The 19922-nt window shown below is 35.2% G+C and overlaps 1 protein-coding gene across 1 annotated transcript; it reads right to left on the bottom strand.

Annotated features, from left to right (window-relative positions):
* Positions 1 to 676: 676 nt before the first annotated feature.
* On the bottom strand, positions 677 to 2825 carry LOC137925685 (protein lethal(2)essential for life-like). Its single transcript, XM_068769156.1, has 3 exons — positions 2674 to 2825; positions 1603 to 1786; positions 677 to 922 (listed from the first exon to the last, which is right to left on the bottom strand). The coding sequence occupies exons 1-3, from the start codon at positions 2823 to 2825 to the stop codon at positions 677 to 679; spliced, it is 582 nt and encodes a 193-aa protein (XP_068625257.1).
* Positions 2826 to 19922: the final 17097 nt, after the last annotated feature.

The following is a 19922-nucleotide window of genomic DNA, read 5'->3' as shown; positions in this document are numbered from 1 at the left end:
GCTATATAACTTGACGACTGCACCGATTTATATATATTTTTTTCATTTTCGTTAAAATTTCAAGGAAATTCTTATGAAAAGAAATAAGAAAATTGCGGAGAAATTTAACAAGCTTAAGAAAATGTGATGATTTTTGAAACTTTTCGTAAGATATACCATACTCTGCAAATTTATAGTAACAAAATTTATATATGTCTTTCACGTTTAAACCACAATTTAAGTTGATCATGAAATACGTTCCATTATTTTTTTTTCACTTTTGGAATCAGACAAACGAATAACTTCCGATTTTTTTTGTACATTTACAGCAAGTGTCATTAATTGCAGATATTTCAAAATAATAATCACATTTATTTTTTGGAAATTTTTTCTATCATCAATCACAAATCAACTTTTACTAAGTATTTCTTTTAACTCAAATTAACTTAAATATTTATTTGATTTGCCACAGTTCTACCGTTTTAGGTCATGATTATATATTTCAAAACACTCAGTTTGCCATTCTTTTTCTGCTAATCAATAGGCTTTACCTATCTCGCCGTAATGTTAATGAAAGGGATAGGGTTTAAAGAAAAATTTTACACAAAAATGATTGCATACTTTTTTATTATGATGATAAGTTAAGTGACGTTATTGCAATTTATTGATAATTACTGTGTTATTATTAGGTATGACGTTAGACTCCTATACTTCGCAGCAACACTTCTGACTCTTCATCGTCACGAACATTCTTCGGGTTGGACAAAGATGCTTGCACAGTTAGAACTCCGTCACGAGAGAGGTTGGAGAACACTGCATCAGGGTCCAAGCCTTTTGGTAGCTGCACTTCCCTTGCGAACTCTCTGTAGATAGTGACGCTCGATGTTTTCTCTACATGAGTTGCTTCCACTACCAGAATGTCGTCCACTATTGTAACTTTTACCTAAAAATATATTTACAAAGATTTACTTTATCATTTTATGGTATATCTACTTTATTGTCGGAAACTTTGATTTTGAATAAACGTCCAGTGATGGTTCTTATAACTATCATCATTTTAACAACCGATAGATGCTCATTTCCAGGCAAAGATCTCCTTCAAAGATCTTGCCTGGAAGATCTTACGATAACCGATCTTGCGGTGCCCGTATCCAGGGACTTCTCATAACCTTAAATAAGTTGGCAGTCAAAAGAACCCGCCATCGGTTGCATGAGCCATGTGCCCGGCCCACTGCCACTACAGACGTGAAATTTTTCGAGCTACTTAGGTGACCGTCGTTTTTCTGAATTCGGAAAATACGATTCGATCATTCTGTGTTCGTGTCCTATAAGGCTCCAGGTATATTTATTATAGATTTATATCAGGATAAACAGTATTTGCAACGATATCCTGCATAAATAAGTAAGTTTTAATATTTTTCACATTCTAGTCTTAAGGCGTGCTACCTACAGTTTTACGCCTTTGGTAAAGGTGTTATTATAGGTCAATGTAATTCTAGTGTTTATCAAACTAGGCTCTTCATTCTTTTCATGACGTATACAAGGTCACTGTAAAGGAGCACATGTGGATAACGATTTGAATAAATTACTATTCCTTCATAACACTTGTTAAAAATAACTAACCTCGGCTGGGTCAAATTGTGTGAGGTCGAATTGCAGCTTAAGTTTTCTATTTTCACCTTCACCTTCAACCAGAGGAGTATTGTTTAGGACGTCCATTTCGTTTGAGACCTGCAATCTCATTGACTGAGTCGAACTTGGGCTGCGGTCAGTTGGAGGCACTCCATACAGTTTCATTAAATTCGTGCTGAAATTCAACCATAGTGAAAATTAAGTTATAATTAAAACTTATATAGTTTATTTCGGATAAAGCTGAAAGAATTTTAGAATTTTTGCCTTTATTATGGTTTTCATTGGTTTTTTTATTAAGTATCATACTAAAGTTTTTATAGAACAATAAGTGTGCTGTATATACGGAGGAACGTTATGCGAAGAAAAAACAACACTACGGGGAGACTTTATGTCAGTGTATTCTGCAAATTAACGTCACTCAGCTTGGCAGTAATGGGCTTCTATAAAATCACCCCTGCATCTAAGTGCGCTTAGTACCCCGTAGAAGAAAACAGATCATGACTAGCCTACGAAGAGGATACGACTAAGTTTATTTTTTGTGATTAATAGTTTTGCTGACGTTTACACTGTGTGTTCGAGGCTCATTTTTGGTAGAAAAGTTGGGCAAAATCTCTTAGGAGCGTCAGCTTACGTAGCTACATACTACTTAACTACTTCATCGAAAGGCTGTCGAGAGGCTCCTTAGATAGCTAGATCGAGGCTCCTTAGATAGCTAGATCGAACGGGCCATTAACCTGGCACATAGCCTCCGAGAGGGAAAGTAGCAATAGGCTATCACTCAGGACGGGAGAGGGGGCGGATCTTTACTTGGTCGGTTGTTATTGCCCACTGCTACTACTTCAGAAAGCGTTAACGATGGGAGAAGAAGTTGTGGAAGAAAGTCCAACAAAGCTTCCGACTATAGTAATTACTTATACTGGGGATTTTCGCTGCAGATTAAGTGCCAACCTCACCAGTGTGGACTGCAGGTGTATTAAGGCTGGCCATCTTTTAAAACACAACCTCCATGTTCTCTCTGCACTTATCTACACAATCAGAGAAATAATAAAAATATTCAATTACTTGAATCTAGTTATCTCCATATCCATTTTCTTCATCTCGCTGTCAAAATGTTCCTTCATAGCGAGAAAAGCATCGTCAAATGCGGCGCGGTTGGATGTGGCGACCGCGATCTCTCTCTGATAACCGGACTTACCCCTTTTGATATTTTCCATGTCTGTTTTTGGATGTTTTTGTACCGGGATTAGCGGATTTTAAAAGTTTCTATTTTGTGTTCTATGGGACCATTTTGACAACTTATTTATAAATAATGAAAAACTATTGTCATTGTAATAGTGCTGTCTCTTTGCAGTATAGACAATGATGACATATGTGTAAGGAGTAAATGACAAAATAATTGTGCAAAACAAATTTTATTATTAAATTTTTAATATTTTAGGTAATTAATTTATATATTAATCAAATTATGGCATAACATTTAACTTCAACTTTGACCTTTCAGTCAACATGTTTTCTATTAAATGCTAATGTTGCCAGATGACATAATGTTCCCCTTGAGATGTGGTATTTAGGCGCCCCCGGGGCGTGCAAACAGATTGACAATCCCACCCCCGGTGCTATGGAGACCAAACTCTAAACATCGCTCCCTATTAATCTCAAAATGAGGGCGTGTCAAATCAGGCGGGTGGCCAAATCGCAATTTGATAAACAATAAAAGTTATATTCTACGTCACTTCCTGGGAAATTTAAATGCAGGCTACATCGATTAAAAAATTAAAAATAACTTTTGAACAAATAAACACTAAAACATGTCAACATTACAATTATTTTTTTACAAAGTAAAGATTTTAATTATTTTTAATATAAAACAACAGAATAGACTTAAATTTGGCGGGAAAGTTGTTCAAATGTAAGATCAGTAATTACAATTTCGCACGTAAATTTAGCTTGTTTTTATTATATACAAGTCATTGCCAGGTACTGGTATGTAAATCATTTGCAGCTTAAAATCAGTTTTGGACTTTGTACTCACTTGTATTGACTTGTGAAATTCACCACCATGTAATTTATTGTAATGAGATTAAAAATATATTTATTTTTATAAATCCTGTTTAACGTCCAATTCGTAGAGTAAACTCTTCACTGTCAAAATCGATCACAGCCCTGATCAGCGCTAATATGAATTTCATGTTATGAAATATGAAGAATAATAATACAATGAACTAAATTGCGAATAGAGAAGACAATCCAAAGGGGAGTTGACCGCGCTGAAATTAATTTACTTATCTCAATATAATCTCATAAAAATGGGGTTTCATTTTTGTAATAAGACTTTTATAGCGCTTTCGATATTTATTTTAATTTCTGCATTATAGTCTAAATAATAAAGTCTAAAAACGAATAACCAGGTCGGTTTAGGTAGGGTGCGGGGATGGTTTTTAATTCCCGTAAAACGCAACTCTATATCTCGGGGGAGAGGAGGTAAACATCATTACGCGCTATGGATTGCCAACCATGCGGTATTAATTTTAACTTGCTTACGAAAATGAAATATCTCATACAGAAAAAAAATTGTAGAGATATACATTACGCGGTGTGAAGTTCACTACACAAGTTTTTAACTCGAATGGATCAATAGGTATATCACACATAGCCTTCATCTGGTAATATTTCATTAGGCTTAAATTCAGACTAACAAATATTTTTTTTTGATTAATGACTAAATGACTAGTAGGGTACTGAGAATCGTAGATACTGTCATGGGTTCGATTCCTGAGAAACAATCTTATACAATTCACACTTTGTTAACTTATTATATAGGATTGCTACTCGTCCAAAACAGTTTCCTGAGGATGACAAACAAACGAGACGACAATCAAATTAAAAAAAACATAATCACAACGTTATTAAGGTTTTTTAATGTACGCAATATATGATGAAAATAAAGTAATCACTCTGAATACATTTATTTATTTTACATACCAAAACCACAACAGACAGCCTGTGATATTAAAAAAATCTTTAACACATTTATTCTGCACAAATTATCTAAAACAAAATTATAATATATTTCGCTAAAAAAATTATGTCTACGTTGCAGCTATTCCACGAAGTAATTAACGGACCATCTTACACATGCCTATAGTGATGGACGTTTTATTGCACCATTGAACAAAATGCACGCGTAATTTTATTCAATCGCATAAACAATGAGTTGAAAAAAAAATGTTTCACAAAAAACGAAAGTTACATGAGGAGATCGTTAGCTAAAGCACGGAGGTATACTTATAAATAACTAAGAGATCATATCTTATTTTTTTACTAATAGCCTAATTGTTAAAATTTTTTTTTCTTATCTACCAGCTTCTTCGAGACTTCATACTATCAAAATGTTTTGACCTAACGAAGATCAATAAAAATATAAATAAAATTTGTTTTGTGGTATTCACTTTATTTATTTATTTAATAATTTAAAACGATTAAAAGAAGTTTATTTGGTATTGCGTACACTGTAAAACTGTTAATAATTTGACTAAGCCACTAATTTGACTAATCATAACATACCGTTTTTTATTTTAATTTACGGTATAATTGTAGGTTTTGAATATAGTTTTAATTTACCACGAGTCCAGTAAATGTTATGTATTCATTTTAAATATATACTTATCTATAACTTATAGATAAAAGCCTGTGGCTATATTGCTACGTGCTAAGTACTGGTAGAGTTTTCGCGTATTATCGGACAAAGGTGTACAGAGCCCTTCATCATTACCGCTGATTAGACCGCGATATCACGGCATCCTCCGCACCCCTTCAATTTGCTCTGCCGTACGGACCCTAACAATCAGCAAATTGGCCAACATAAATACAAACACAGACTGGCGCCTGCTAGCGGGGTGGTATGCCCCTACCATTTGTTGCTTATTGTCCATTTATTATCTTATTAAAAAATTAAAAGTGAGTAAAAAAAATAACACTGATAAGCATTAAACACTAACTTAAGTCTCTATAGCCTAATGGTGAACTTGAATACATATACTCATGAATCCAACTGCCACTCAATGTTCACCCGATTTGTTTAATCATTGCCATATTTTAGCCGTATTACATTTAACTTTATTTTATGTTTCATTTCATTCAATGTAGGTTTATTGTACTCTCTGCAATCAAAAATTTTTATCTCTACTTTATATTGTTTAATAAATGGAAGAAGGTACAACAAATTTCTTAACCATAACTTTATTACTGTTAGAACTCTCACCACACAAACACTCACGTACCTCATATCACACAGGAACTCATCGTTTGTAATTTTGAGACTCGGGCTGAATTTTAGGTGTAGTACTAACGTTGGCTGGGTAATAGCAACCGTCTAAATCGAGATTCCTCCTCTCGAGCGCCCGTAAGATGGAATACTAAACAGCTACCTTCGACAAGGGACAACCCAAGCCAAAGTTCCCATGAGAGGGTATCTGAGCCAGTTATTCTGTTAACATTGTACTATGTAGCAGGCCGAGCAGTCTACCCAAGCGAGTTCACAAACTCCTTAAAAGAGGCTTTAGGCCAAAATAGACTGGCAAAACCTGTAAATACCACTTGAGCAGCAGTGCAAGGTAATAAAAAAAGGATGATTTGCATTTGCGTAATAATTTCTCTAACTGTCGTCTATAACTCCAGCTTTAGTGTTCTAACACTAATGATCTCGTGATACTTTTTACCGACATACATACATAGAGAGTCTGTAGATAATAGCAGTATATATTTAAAGGTTTAAAATTATTCAATAGACAAAATGAAACCTTTAAAAATTAACTATATAATTTTTATACTAAAAAATAATTCTTAAACCATGTTGTAATTTTCTACATTCACTATTTTATTTAAAAAATAAAGCACACCAATACATAATATAAATTAAATTATTGTAATACATGTAGATTGATGACTACAGGGACGGATTGTATAATTATAGGTTCGCGATACTTTATTTACGTTCTCTACGACGAGTCGATTTTAGCGCGCGCGAGGAATACGTGAGTGTGATACCATAGTAATGGTACAGTTTGTAAGCAGACTGTAACGAAACACGCAAGCACCGTGAGATAGCAATCGCATCCCACCGGGATAGACTTGATGAACGGAATTAAGCGAAAAACGCTTCAAATTACTGCCCTTTTAAATACATTAACGGATGTTATATTACTTTCATTGACCTCTGAATTGTTTCGGTTTGATTTATTTTGAGAGGAAATAAAATGACTGCATTTTTGTTGGAACGCATAGTGTATTTTAATTAGATGTAATAAGTCATATAGTATATCACACAAGTCATATAACATAAGCACTAGAAGTAAAAATAAACTTATCATATTAATTTAAAAAGTTTGATTGCCTTGACTGTCGCAAGTCGGACGGACGACCTTGATAAGGTCGTTAAAAGATGCTGGATACAGGCTGCTTTCAATCTGTCCTCTTGCGAATCTGTCGATGAGGACAGTAGTGGACGCTCTTTGGCTTAAATGGTGATGATGTTTAGTTACTTAATTCTAAAAAAAATCATTTAATTTTTTTTCTGGTAAATTCATGTGAGTCTATGGAGATATCTAGTTCGTTTTCTGCTATGCACTATTTTGTGTATTTTGACTATTTTCTAGCTTCTGTAAGCTAGCTTAAAGTTTAGCTCTTTAGATAGTGAAATAACTGAGGTGATTTAACATTCTTTCTCATAGCTCAGGGTGGTGAGTACAAACAATACCATCGCCTTGTGCTTCTATTGCATATCTTTTACCATTATGTAAACGCATTACTCGGTACGTTACTTTACTTTTTACGCATTTAATAAGATTGGCTATACACATTTCTTGTATTTATACCTAGCAATGACAGCACATGTTTTCTAGCTGGAATCACAAAGAAACCCTTTCATTATAGTGACAATAGATAATGTGAAAATTTAAAAAAAGTTAATCTGGTAATACTACAGTAAACATTAAAGTCCAGTAAACTTTTGAAAATAGATCAGAAGTACGGTTTAAAACGTGAAGTGCAAAAAACCCAACAAGTAAAAAACATCCATTAGAGTAGTTCGTATTTCTGATAAAGATCACAAAAACACGTTCATTACTCTCGCAGTACAATTTATCACGTTTCCCCCAACGGAAAGGTGTGGTGCAAACGCAGAGTTCATTAACAAGATGGCGCCCTTCCCCCGCGATGCGCACGCGTCGGATAAATGTATTTAATCAGGATCATTGGTTCCAATGGACTTTTTGATGCGCTTAGCGTGATGTGATGATTTTGATTTAGATTTATGGGGTTGGTGTTGGTGAGTGACGTTGAATCGTTTATTGTATTATTTGAATTACTAAGTAATGTTTATTTATATTATTAATATTATTCATCACTACAGTAATTTTCAGACACTGTCGAATTTAAGTAGAATTGAAGTGTTGTCTTTGACAATAGCTTCGTCAGTATGACTATGGTAAGGTGGACAATCCGACAGTGAAAACCAGGATTATAGCATTAAATTGAATTAAGCCTGAATTGTATTATATACAAGATATATCCTATAAATAAATTATCAAAACAATATTGTATGGAATCCCAGAAAATACTTTAAATAGTATAGTTAAACTTTGAGTAAATAATAAACTTTCAGACCATGTAGTCTGATTATATAGTATTGATAATTTATTAAATGTTATAATTGCCGTAAGATTTTTTGTTATATGTATAAAAAAGGATTACCGCACGATAAAACACCACAGGGTGCAGAAAATTCGTTTAGTTTTTTTAAGCGGCAGTAATTATAATTTTAATATTTGATTTTGAAAACCAAATTCTGTTTGTCTTGGTTAATGTTTAAAACTATTTTTCGAACATGTTGGTATAAACATACTGTGTCATTACTTTCTCAAGTTTTATTACGAAAAACGCTATGCAAGACATTTATTTAAAAAATAAACTTTGTCAGCAAATTCTAATGTAAAAAGTTATTGCACTTTAATCGGGCGCTGCAATTAATCTATTCACTTTACTTTAAGATACTTATAGTGATACTTTCTTTGATGAAAGTTATCATTTCACCGCATGCAGGTCGTGGGCATCGTTAATATCAACGTGACGGATACTTAATAGGAGCCGGAACAGTTCTTAAAGCCTCATAATGGACGTCAGACGTGATCAACCGACCAGGAGCGCATCACGCCCAGCCGGAGACAATGCGCTCGTGATCGTCCCAATGTACTGTCGGCGTCGCCTGCACACGTGTGATATGAATTTTAGATGGCGATTTGTTCGATGTTTCTTCAGTCCTGGTACCTCGGCCACGGGAACAATAGGGCGCCGTATATATTATCCTCATGTCTTCTGTATGTCTATTAGCGTGTTTGTTTTGAAATTATACATTATACTTAGATCAATGACATTTATGCAGTTCATATAAATGGGCGTACAGGTTAGTAAGTACAATATTTAAGCATTCACATATTAAAAAGGCCTTTATTTTTAAACAGACATAGAAATCCATTAAGGTGTCACTTCAATAAAACGATACTGCCGAAATTCCTGAAGTCTGTACTTGGTCGTAGTGGAAATTTGTCCGCAGGTCGGAAAAGGACCCTAAATGTCTGTTCGTGAGATTTAGTTGTATATATTACATTACATACTTTATTGGAATGTAAGGCTGCCATGCTCTTAGGTCGTTTAGGCTGAAGCTCCATGTAATGGGTTGTTACTCGAAACGCATGTTGCACTGTTTCAAGGGTTCTCAATAGGAGCGACTGCTGTTTCAATTGGTTAACATTATTGAATTTTCAAACTTGTGACACCTTCTCATCTTTCATGCCAAGATAACAATCGTAAAGTTATCAACATCGAATCAGCCCTAGTATGTTTATTGCTATGCATATGTCACTCCCATAAATTTCAAATAGGATGGGCGGTGGCGCCCAGCATGTATCATCTTCCAACGACCTTGATAAAGAACCGAGTGTTTGGCTATGGTAAATAAAGAATTGTTCAGTCCTTTTGCTATAGTCCCGTCTTTAAACCATGCCACTTTCAATTACGCACAAAGAAAACTTGGAGATCTCACAACTTACTGCGCTTGTTGGTGTGAATTTCGATGAAACACCTTGATATGTCTGTAATTTTATTATAACTTATCATACACCACCTAGTCCACGTCGCACCACTTTATGGTATAAAAAATAGTGCTAAATAGATGTTTGAACTCGGCAGCCGAGCTGTCGTTTAAATGCGGGCAAACGGTTTCGTTTAGAATGAATTAGTCGTTAATACGTGTCCGAGACGCAGAGCCAACCATTTCACTTTCACGTTGGCTAGAGCATTTGCTTATGTAAGCTCCATGATGATGGAAATTCCAATAAATGAACGTATTGGAATATTGAGAAACGCTGTGTTTTCGGTGTACCACTTCATGGGATTCCCTTCCAATGCGGGGACAGCGAAACTCTTTCGCAACTACGATGATTTTAACAACATTGGCCAAGTGCCCCACGATTTTGGTAGAGCTGGAGATCTTTTTTTAATTTGCCACTCCGGGACTATGACATACGAGTATGTACGACGCTTCACCACTTGTCCACCACCAAGGCTATGTTATTGTTGTCGGAGGGGAGCATAATATAACCTCCTTCGACTTCAATGTCTCCGGCTGCGCATGATGGAGCTCTTGTGATGCAGAAGACTCTAATGAAAAATCAAAATAATGTGTTATAAACATTACAAGGCTACCACTATTCATTGCTGGCATGAAATAGATTACTCAACAAGATTTAAAAAAAAATTAACATTGAACAAGAAAAGAGAACTGTGCGAACAATATGAGAGCTAGAGACTGTATTAAAAAAGTTTCGTTAAGAAAATATTATAACATAGTCAATATAATATGATAATTAAGACTATATACATAAAATAAATATAAGAAAAATAGTGATGTACATAAGGTAACCACTAGAATTAAAAATTAGCCATTCTTTAGACTGACTCTTGCTCTATGAACGGTATGCAATGTAATTCCAGGCAATGTCTCTGAATTAACAAGTAATGAATGTAAAAAGTTCTTTAAACAAAGCCTTGAAAAAAACACTATCATAAGTTGATAGATTTTGTAAGTGAACATAAACCTTGCGAATGACTTGCTCTACTCTGTATTAAGGATCTTATAAAGGTGACCGTAAAAAACCTTAGCATCTTAATACCAAAATACGATTTTTTTAACACTAAGCTCTCTCTCTTTCAGGGACACAATCTTCATCTAAAAGTAACTACACATTTTCAATCATTATCAAAATGTATTTATCGAGGAAGTTTCTTCTTACATTATTTACAACATTACTGTTGATATATACATACATTGCAGGCTGTGGTGCTTATTTCAATCACATACTAAGAGTCTATTGCAATTATGAAGCTGTTTTCGATGAAATATCGTAAATTTAAGTTCTGGACCATTTTAATCCGTAACGTGACGAGCTCAGTAACAGCGTTGTGAATTATTTTGTACATCTAAATAATATAAGTTGTTATCCAGTGAATGCACAATTTCACTCAACACTATATTAAAATGTAGTGGCAGTAGATAAGTCACATAGCGCAACCGAAGCGTAAGATGTCCAGCCACGAGGTGGATGGACGTCCTTGTGAAGTTCGTCGAAAGACCCTGAATGCATGGTGCTTTCAACTTGTCCTATTAGAAAGCTTAGGAACAAACTTAGTAAGTCAATTGGATTAGAAACTTTGGACTTCCTACGGCTGTTGGATATAGACATTCTCTAATACCCTTCACCCCAGTACATGCCGCTGTTCTGAGGTCATCCGTGCACCTGGAATAAAAATGTCTTGCATCTCTGCTGCCGGCCCCTAATACAAGACTTGACTCGTCTAACGTCATGTCTCACTCGAATCATAACACTCAGGACCCTAAATCTGTCAATATAGCTCTCGACGGTGATTGATATGAATAAATTGCAAGCAATGTTCAGGAAGAAACGGTATGGAGTTTCGTGTATCTAATATTTTCAAGAATTTTCGTAACAGTTTCAATATCAATTGCGACATAGATGTATATGCATCCGAAGTGAATGTAGGCGGGTCACCGGTAAGAATTATAACATCGTGCAAACCGCCTAAGCGTTATCTACGGCGCGGTCTAATTGTGCAAGTATGACAGCATCACAGAACTAAAGAGTTACGTTTAAACTTAATTGATTCATATTACGCAACGACTCAAGAACCGTAAAAATGCGTATACTCAAGTAAATGAACTATATTGGTGTGAACATTACCACTTTATTAAAAAAAAAGAAAAACTTGAGCATCTAGGTCAATAGTAGAACAGTTGGGCAAGTCGCGAGCGCTTGCGTGATTTTAAAAATGGAATAATTATTATGCGGCTAACGTGTGTACGAAAAAATAAATTGGAATATTTATGTTTTTTTTTTTGTATGGACACACCTATTTCCATTTTTAACTTTAAAATAGCATTTATGACAAAAAATTATTACAATTCTTTGGCGAACGAGTCTTATAACGCATAAAATATTTTTTATGCAACCAAATTATTGGTTTATCGATTTCTTGATGATTGTTGGTAAATAATATCCATTTTATTTTAAAACTAAAGCTATAAAACAATTATATTTAATTACTGGTAATCAAGAATATTCGATGGTATACTAAACTTGAAAAACTTGAGTAAAATTGAAGTGATGATCATTTGAATTTTTTGTGAGGGAATATGGTTTTGTCAGAAAAGTTAAAACAACAAAGCCTTTTTTCCAAAATAAACCAATTTAAGCATGTTTATCCAATAAGTAACTTAAGATGTACCGTACGTTCTGCTCGAGCATTAAACATGTATTAATTACAATTTTTGTCACATTTACTAATATAAGAACACTGTTACCATATGGAACTTCTAGTACCATAGTATATATATACACAGTCCTGATTACAACTATGTTTCATTGAACTCCAAAATTTTTGCGACGTACTATTGATAGTTAAATTATTTCAACTTTATTACTAAAAGTATAAGGTCCAGTTCGCAATGAAATACATCGTCATTCGTAAATGAACAGATTTATTGTAATTAATTTGTTACAATAAAACTGAACAAAGATGGGCAACGCCTTTTAGAGTGGCTTGTAGAGTTGACACGTCAAAGGTTCGCGATGGTATGATAAAGAGGTGACCAAAGGCGTGTATCTATTGAAGTTGATAGATTTGTAGTACTGTCCGTACCGCCCATCCCGTGGGTGAAACACAATTTATTGTAGTCTAAGAGCAAAACCAGATAAATTGCAAGACAATAATATATCAATACAATCTTTATTTATTGTAACAGCACGTTGACTCTGTTCCCACATATTTCCTGAACTATGCTTTAGTTATATTATCATTATCATTCAGCATCAATACAGCTATAGTGTGCATAGGCCTCGCCCATAAATTTTCAACAGAAGCGGCTGGAAGCGGCTTTCGTCCAATGTCTTCTGGCAACCTTAACAAAGTCGTCTGTCCACATTTCGGATGGACGTTTTTCGCTGCGCAAGCTGTCCCGTGGCCTCCACTCTAGAACCTTAAAGCCTTTCAGTTATATATTATTTTATTTTTATTCCCTGCCAAATGGGGCAGGTACGTTACATTTCGGGTATAAATAACTTGTAAAGATTTTTTTTCTTGCTCTTTTCTTTCCTCACAAACTCTCTTTCGTTCTTCACAATCTGCACAAAATCTTTTTATTCTTCACGTTCTGATCTTCTTTCACACGTCGCCTTACTTCTATCATCGACATTCCTGATTACATCTCATCGATAGTTAACTTTACTCTTGTTCTCTACTCACTACCTCGCAAAACCTAAGAAACCCAGGACGACATTTATCGTCATCCACTAAGGATGTGATGCTATCATCTTCTATTCTCCTTGCTATTACCTCCTCGAGATCAAGGCGGAAGTTATATATGTATGCTATCGGAATGTGACAGGTCAATAATTTTTGTCGGTACAAAGTGTGCATACACAGATAGTACTCCACAATTAAATTAAATATGTGGTAATTCGAATTTTAAAACCCCCTTTTTCATAGTAAATTTTGATTTAGTAGTTTATAAGTCACGAAGATGGCGGACAGCAATTTGTCCCTCTCGACCCAAAATTGAAAAACGTAATGTAGACACTAAATTAAAAGTAAAAGAAAAATATAAAATAAAACAAGAATAAAATGTGCTTAGCTCCTAGACTATATAGACTTTATATTCAGGTCGCGGGCGCGTCCCGAGCGCGGTTCTACGAACGTATCAACAAATAATGCAGAGATGCACGTCACTGCATCGGCGTTCGGCGCTTAACATAGCATTTAGGCTAGGAGCAACGCACGACAGTCGTTCACATTATATTTCGCCGGTCATACAATATGGCCCATTATTTTCGGACACGCGGCCCTTTGTCACGCCACGTCACTTATTGTTTCGCGCGGGTGTCAACAAACGTATTATCTGTTTCGTAATTTATTCGTCTTCTAATTTTGCGAATTGTATAGCCCGACGACTAACGGCGTATCCCTAATATAGTGACGGAAATTTTGACAAAGATCTTCGTTTCGGTAGTAACACAATCAATAAATCACTAGTTTATTATATTCGGACTGCGTTCTGCCTTACTCTGGTCAGAATGTAAAGAGCAAAATCTAACACACTCGTGTCTGGTGCATATCTTTCTGGTTCCGACATCCACCAATCTTTTTTATGATGGTTTCTTTATGACTTCTTCCGTGACAACATAAGGCAGTTCTTACCCGCTACTGTTAATAAATAAAATAATTCTCAGAGCAGTGACGATAAGCTCTCATAATTTACTTTCTTGATAAAATTTTAATATTATTTTGTCTATACCAAGATTATAAGTCGTTAGTCACGTATTTAATATTCAACATGCACACAGATCATAACATTTCGGACTGCGGAGAAAAATTTCATTGAGTACACGGCTTGGAATAAAAAATACAAAAATGTCTTCATGACTCACTATTTCGTATATTTTTGGTCTGTGTCTAAACAGATTCCGCAGGCTTAACGGGCAGAGTTCGAAATTTAATTCGAGGTCTAACTCGAGAACCTTAGTTCAGGTCGTTACATTACATCCAATATTATCGAATTGGGAGACTGCAGAGTTTTTAGAATTAAGCATTCAACGGGCGCTCCACGGAGTGACTTGGCGCATGGGCCCCGGGGGGACCTCAACTTTAGCTATCATCTAATAATCGTTTAGGTCAACTGACTTAGTTACTTATTGCCTGCCTAACACTACAACTACATCAGAAAGCGTTTGAGTTTGAAAAAGAAGCGGCAGAAGAAACTTCAGCAACGCTTCTATCTCCCTAGATAGAAGCGTTGCTGAAGTTTCTGTTCGGAAGTTGTCTTCCTTTACACGTTCTTAACGTTTTTGATTGTCTGCGAATTGCTTTGAAGGCAATCTGTCTTATTGTTGCCGCATCGTCCGGATAGACGAGAGTCGTGTCACAGTCTCTAAACTGCACGACGTTTGAGTGCACCCGGAGAGGTACCTCTAATATTTCGTAAAAAACTTGCGTGGTCGAATACGGTACATATCTCTATCTCACTCTCTGTCGAGGTAGAAACTTTGGGTTAACCCAACAATGTAAATACATTGAAGAGGTCTTATAACAAAAGCTTAACTTACAATAACCATGTAATGTTGCGTTATGAAAAGGCGTTTACCTCTTCAGAGAATACAAAGGTATATCTGACAAGAAATTGAAGCCTTAGTGTGCTTTCTTTAACAAACGATGTTTACAAATAAACCCTTTAAGGAAATGTATATACATATAAAAGCAGTTGCTCGGGCCGCAGACGTAATAAAGCTGTCAGTCACAAATTGCCCGGTGAGCAGACGGGAGCCGGTATCGGATGCCTATCGACGCTAAAGACATACTCAGGACAACAAAAGGTACATTAGTAGTTTATCTGTGGGCGCGGGACGTTTTAGAGCTTATCGAGCCTGCGCAGGCTCTTACAAGTGCTATTATCTCAAGGCACGCGCCGGAGTTAACAAGCTCTTAGAATGCTTAGAACTGTCGTTGGACTTATACAAAAATAAGAAACAATGTACATTTTTTTTAAAAAAATTAACTAATATCATAGCATGGAACAAAAAAATAAAAATGCAAACTGTCGGATTCGATTTCCTGTAAGCAGGCATAATTATGCTTGATGCTTCTCAGTCTTCCGGATGAACAGACAAACTTTTTAAGGTCGTTAAAAGAGGTTGGATGCAAAGATACTGCCAATTTTTTTTTTTTTTTTTGGAAATGTGCATCCAGTGTTTCATGTTCCATCAACCTTCACAAGGTCATCTGTCGTACGGTGCGAATGCCAGTCCGTGGTCTTCGCATCGTGTACCCTTTAGACTTTTGGCTGGTTTATATCGGCAACTAGGCATAAGTGGAACATAATCTTTTTTGAAATTTAATTAAATTTTATAAAATCATTTCCCAGATTTTTACTAAATATTAAAAATTATACAATAAACGGTAATATAAGTAACATTAACGTTTATCCTAAGAATTTGATATAAAAGAACACTTCTACCGATCCCTAAGCCTGCGTTGGATGTTGGATTCATCTGCCGAGTATGCGACGAGGGACAACGGTCGTTATCGTAGCTGACGACCTACCACAGGGGAACAGGAGGAGTCGTTTGGAGTTGTACGGTTATCTGTGTATAAGCTCGTGCCTAATTAACCTGAACTTTGTTTTTGTGGCGAAAGAATGCTCTAAGCGCATCACTAAGCTGGCGCCAAAAAACGTAGAGTTTACAAAAAACATTTTTATTTACTATGGCTTTGGAACAGTATCATCTGAAGTTAAATAAACAAGAATTAAGATAAACAATTGCCAGTTTGATATATCGTGTACTTGTATTAAAAATTTTATTTTCGAGTACATTTTATTGGATCGTAATTAAATTTTGTTTTATACGATATGAAATCAGTATTAAAGATTTTATGCTAGACGCATAATCTACAGTATGATTGGTTATAAGTGTTAAAATTTTAAAAATATGAATATATGGTTCGTTTGCTGTTAAATAAAATATGGTACGTCTTATCAAAAATCAATGTCTTCATAAATATTGATTAATCTTGTGATAACATAGTAAAAGAAAGTGTTTTCGAAATTCGTATTACTACACATGAAAATTATTAGTATTGCCATAAGTTATTGGCCAGTCAGTATTCTTTTGACAAATTAGCTACAAATTCACCCCTTCAAAACTTTTACAACTGTAACGAATAACTCTGTATATTTAGATCTTGTTACAATGACCATGCTCTAAATCTTCCCAAAAATCGCAACATTTATTTTATCGGTTTACGAAGCCGCCACACTCTTAGGCTTTGGCGGACCATAGATGTAATTTTTAGCACAATCCAATGTAAAAACATTTTAATTATAAAAAGAATAATTAGTGAAAGATTCATAAATTTCCCTCTCTTAAAATTTAATTCCGAGTTATTTTTTAACCATGTATGGTATGAACTTTAATATGAACATCAAATTAGTTAAAATGCGAAAAAAAAACCGATGAGAACGTGAGAGCTTATTCCCTATGATTATTTAATGTTAGTGCGACACAATAAGCTTGACAATTGGCCGAACAAAATCACGTGCGTGAGATTTTGTCCTCAGTAATTCTATTATCTTACGGACATACTCGTGGGCTTCTCGGTGCTCACATGTATCCTAGTAATGCGATTCTCCAATGATCACGACACGTTAATGCATGTGGACAATGTTAGTACTATTTTTTTTAAATTTAGATGAAGATAATGATAAATGATTATGGCGTATAAAACATGGAATACGATGCAGAAGATTGGATGCTATATGTTGTTTTTCTACTGTCTCAGTTTATTAAATTAAAACAACAATCAGATATACGGTTTTTGCCATCCCCTTATGTATCTGTCATGTTCATTATTTCAGTCGTAAGACGTCTTCTGCTGGACCAAGGCCTCTCATGGATGTCCAATAGGAGAAACTGAAAGCGCTATTCAGCTTCTTCATAAGGTCGGCCACGCTGCGCTTTTAGTTTGTAGTCCCCACCCCAGAATCTTCTGTTTTTCTATCAGGTAAAAAATATACTGTTACGTAACAAACGAGTTCAAAATCAATGAAACATCACCAAAAAAGTAAGATATTTATTTCCGTTTATGAAATAAAATAAAAAAAAAATTGTTTTTTTTTCAAAATTTCTAATGTCAATATTTCATCTCAATATGTGTCGGAACCATTGAACAACAGCAGCTATATACTGCAATCAGTAGCCCGTTGTACGCGACCTTTCTCTGTGAGCCATGTCATTCTATTGTTGATGCTGTACTCAAATTGAGATGCTATTACTGTCTTGAAAATGAAATAATAATATAGAAAAGATAATGTGACCTAAATTCTTGAATTAAATGTCATTTACGTCTTAAGGCAACTAATCTTTGTTAATGATTACAGTAATTTTAGACTAGATTCGCTATATGTCGTATCGTATGACATATCTTAAAACAAAAACCCGCTGCGCCGTAATATTCTACGAGCATTTCTATGTAGCATCATAAATAAAGTTTTGACATTCGAAAATATTGTTTTAATGTCAGGTGCCATAATCTCAATGCGGTGTCGCCCACAGATCAAATGTTTACATCAGATCCTGTCATCATCATCACCATTTTAGCCGCAGGACGTCCACTGTTAGAGAAATGCCTGCCCATTGGATTTCCAATAGATTCTATTTGAAGCCTTGACAGAAGCTTTTGAAGCAGAAGCTTTTCACGAACTTGACGTCTTACCCTGTAAGTCCGTGGTCTCCAATCCAGACCCTTAAGAGTCCAGCGGCTGTCTATTGTGTCACTTTCATTTCGGTTACTTTCATTTGTGTACAGATCTCATCTTTCCTGATTGTATCTCGACGAGAAATCCGGAACATAGCTGTTTCTTTGTTTAGTTAAGAGACTGTAAGTTTGTCAATGATGCTCGAAGTTGAAGATTACATTTCACTGTCGTCAGTCATCGTTTATTGGAGTATATTAAAGGGTTATTAAAATTCATGTAAAGGATTTATTACATCTCTACTGGGTGGTCATTAGGTCAGCAGTCAAACTTAATAAACATTTATAAAATTGATGTAATAAAAAATCAATGTGATGTTTTAAGAATACAATTATCTTCTCAACAACGCCGTAGATGATTATTAAAAAAAAAATAATGAACATTTTACAACTTCATACATACTTAACAATGAATATAGCATAGGTAAGTAATTTGAGGAATGCCCTACGTTTCCTCGGAAGCCCAAACCGCATTTATCCGGCTTTTTAGCTGCACATAAAAGAGCAAGCTCCCTTGTTTCCCCGCGAGGGAGAGTGCGCCCAATCGATATGCAAGTAAAACTTCCACCCATGGAGAGACCATCAATCTGCATTAAAAGAGGATAAGTCTCGCCTGCTATTTCTGATTACACTCTTAATCATTTTTGTAACGCATATGCATCTAGATATTGAAAATATGAGAATAATTAAAAAAATGTGTTTTTCTTCTGTTATATTTATTCTCTATAAACCCAAAAGGTAATAATGATTTTAATATTATTTAACTACTGTAGAGACTGAGAGATCTACAATATAGTTTCGAGATCAAACTATGTTTTGAATTAATGTTTATAAATCCTTAATAAAACGGTGTAACAATAATTGTCTTTTTTTTTAGATCTGGCACTACATTGTAACTTAATTGGCATTTACTAATTCTGTGGGCTTTATTTGGCAGAGAGCAGAAGGCGCTTTGACTAAGCCTTGTTTACGTAATTTAGCTCGTATACCTCGACTGGCACCGTAACAACTAATATTGCCGGTTTGGAAGCTCTTAAATTGCCTTGGCGAGCGCTCCATTAAGTAACTCGGCGTATGGGCTACCGAAAGAAGAACTCGGCTTAGGGTGCCTTTTCTACACCTCGCAAGGGCGCTAGAGTCCCTGGTACTAAAAACTACTAGATAAACATCATGCTAGTCACGCCATTGGCATATAATTAGATGTTTTCGAGTTACAAAATTGATTAAAATAAAATAATGGATCAAATGAAACATGTATCTTGTGGTAAATAAAAAAAATTTCAATTTCATTTACTCGAAGACTCTACTGAGATAGAGAGATGCTGTATTTGGCACGGTAAGAGCAGAATACCAGTCTCGGCTAGCACAAAGAATAGAGG

This window comes from Battus philenor, unplaced genomic scaffold (assembly GCF_028537555.1).
Source record: "Battus philenor isolate CCGP_79_NKW_IND1 unplaced genomic scaffold, ilBatPhil1.0.hap1 SCAF_27, whole genome shotgun sequence".
Lineage (NCBI taxonomy): Eukaryota > Metazoa > Arthropoda > Insecta > Lepidoptera > Papilionidae > Battus > Battus philenor.
Note: the sequence above shows the minus strand (reverse complement) of the source record. Positions and strands in the feature narration are given on the sequence as shown.

Bases quoted from the DNA above. Each gene is read 5' to 3' on its own strand.
- LOC137925685 (XM_068769156.1), bottom strand. From the start codon at position 2,825: ATGGAAAATATCAAAAGGGGTAAGTCCGGTTATCAGAGAGAGATCGCG. The intron at 1,787-2,673 runs GTAATTGAATAT...GTTGAATTTCAG, and splicing joins ATGGAGATAACTAGATTCAA to CACGAATTTAATGAAACTGT. The intron at 923-1,602 runs GTTAGTTATTTT...ATATATTTTTAG, and splicing joins CACAATTTGACCCAGCCGAG to GTAAAAGTTACAATAGTGGA.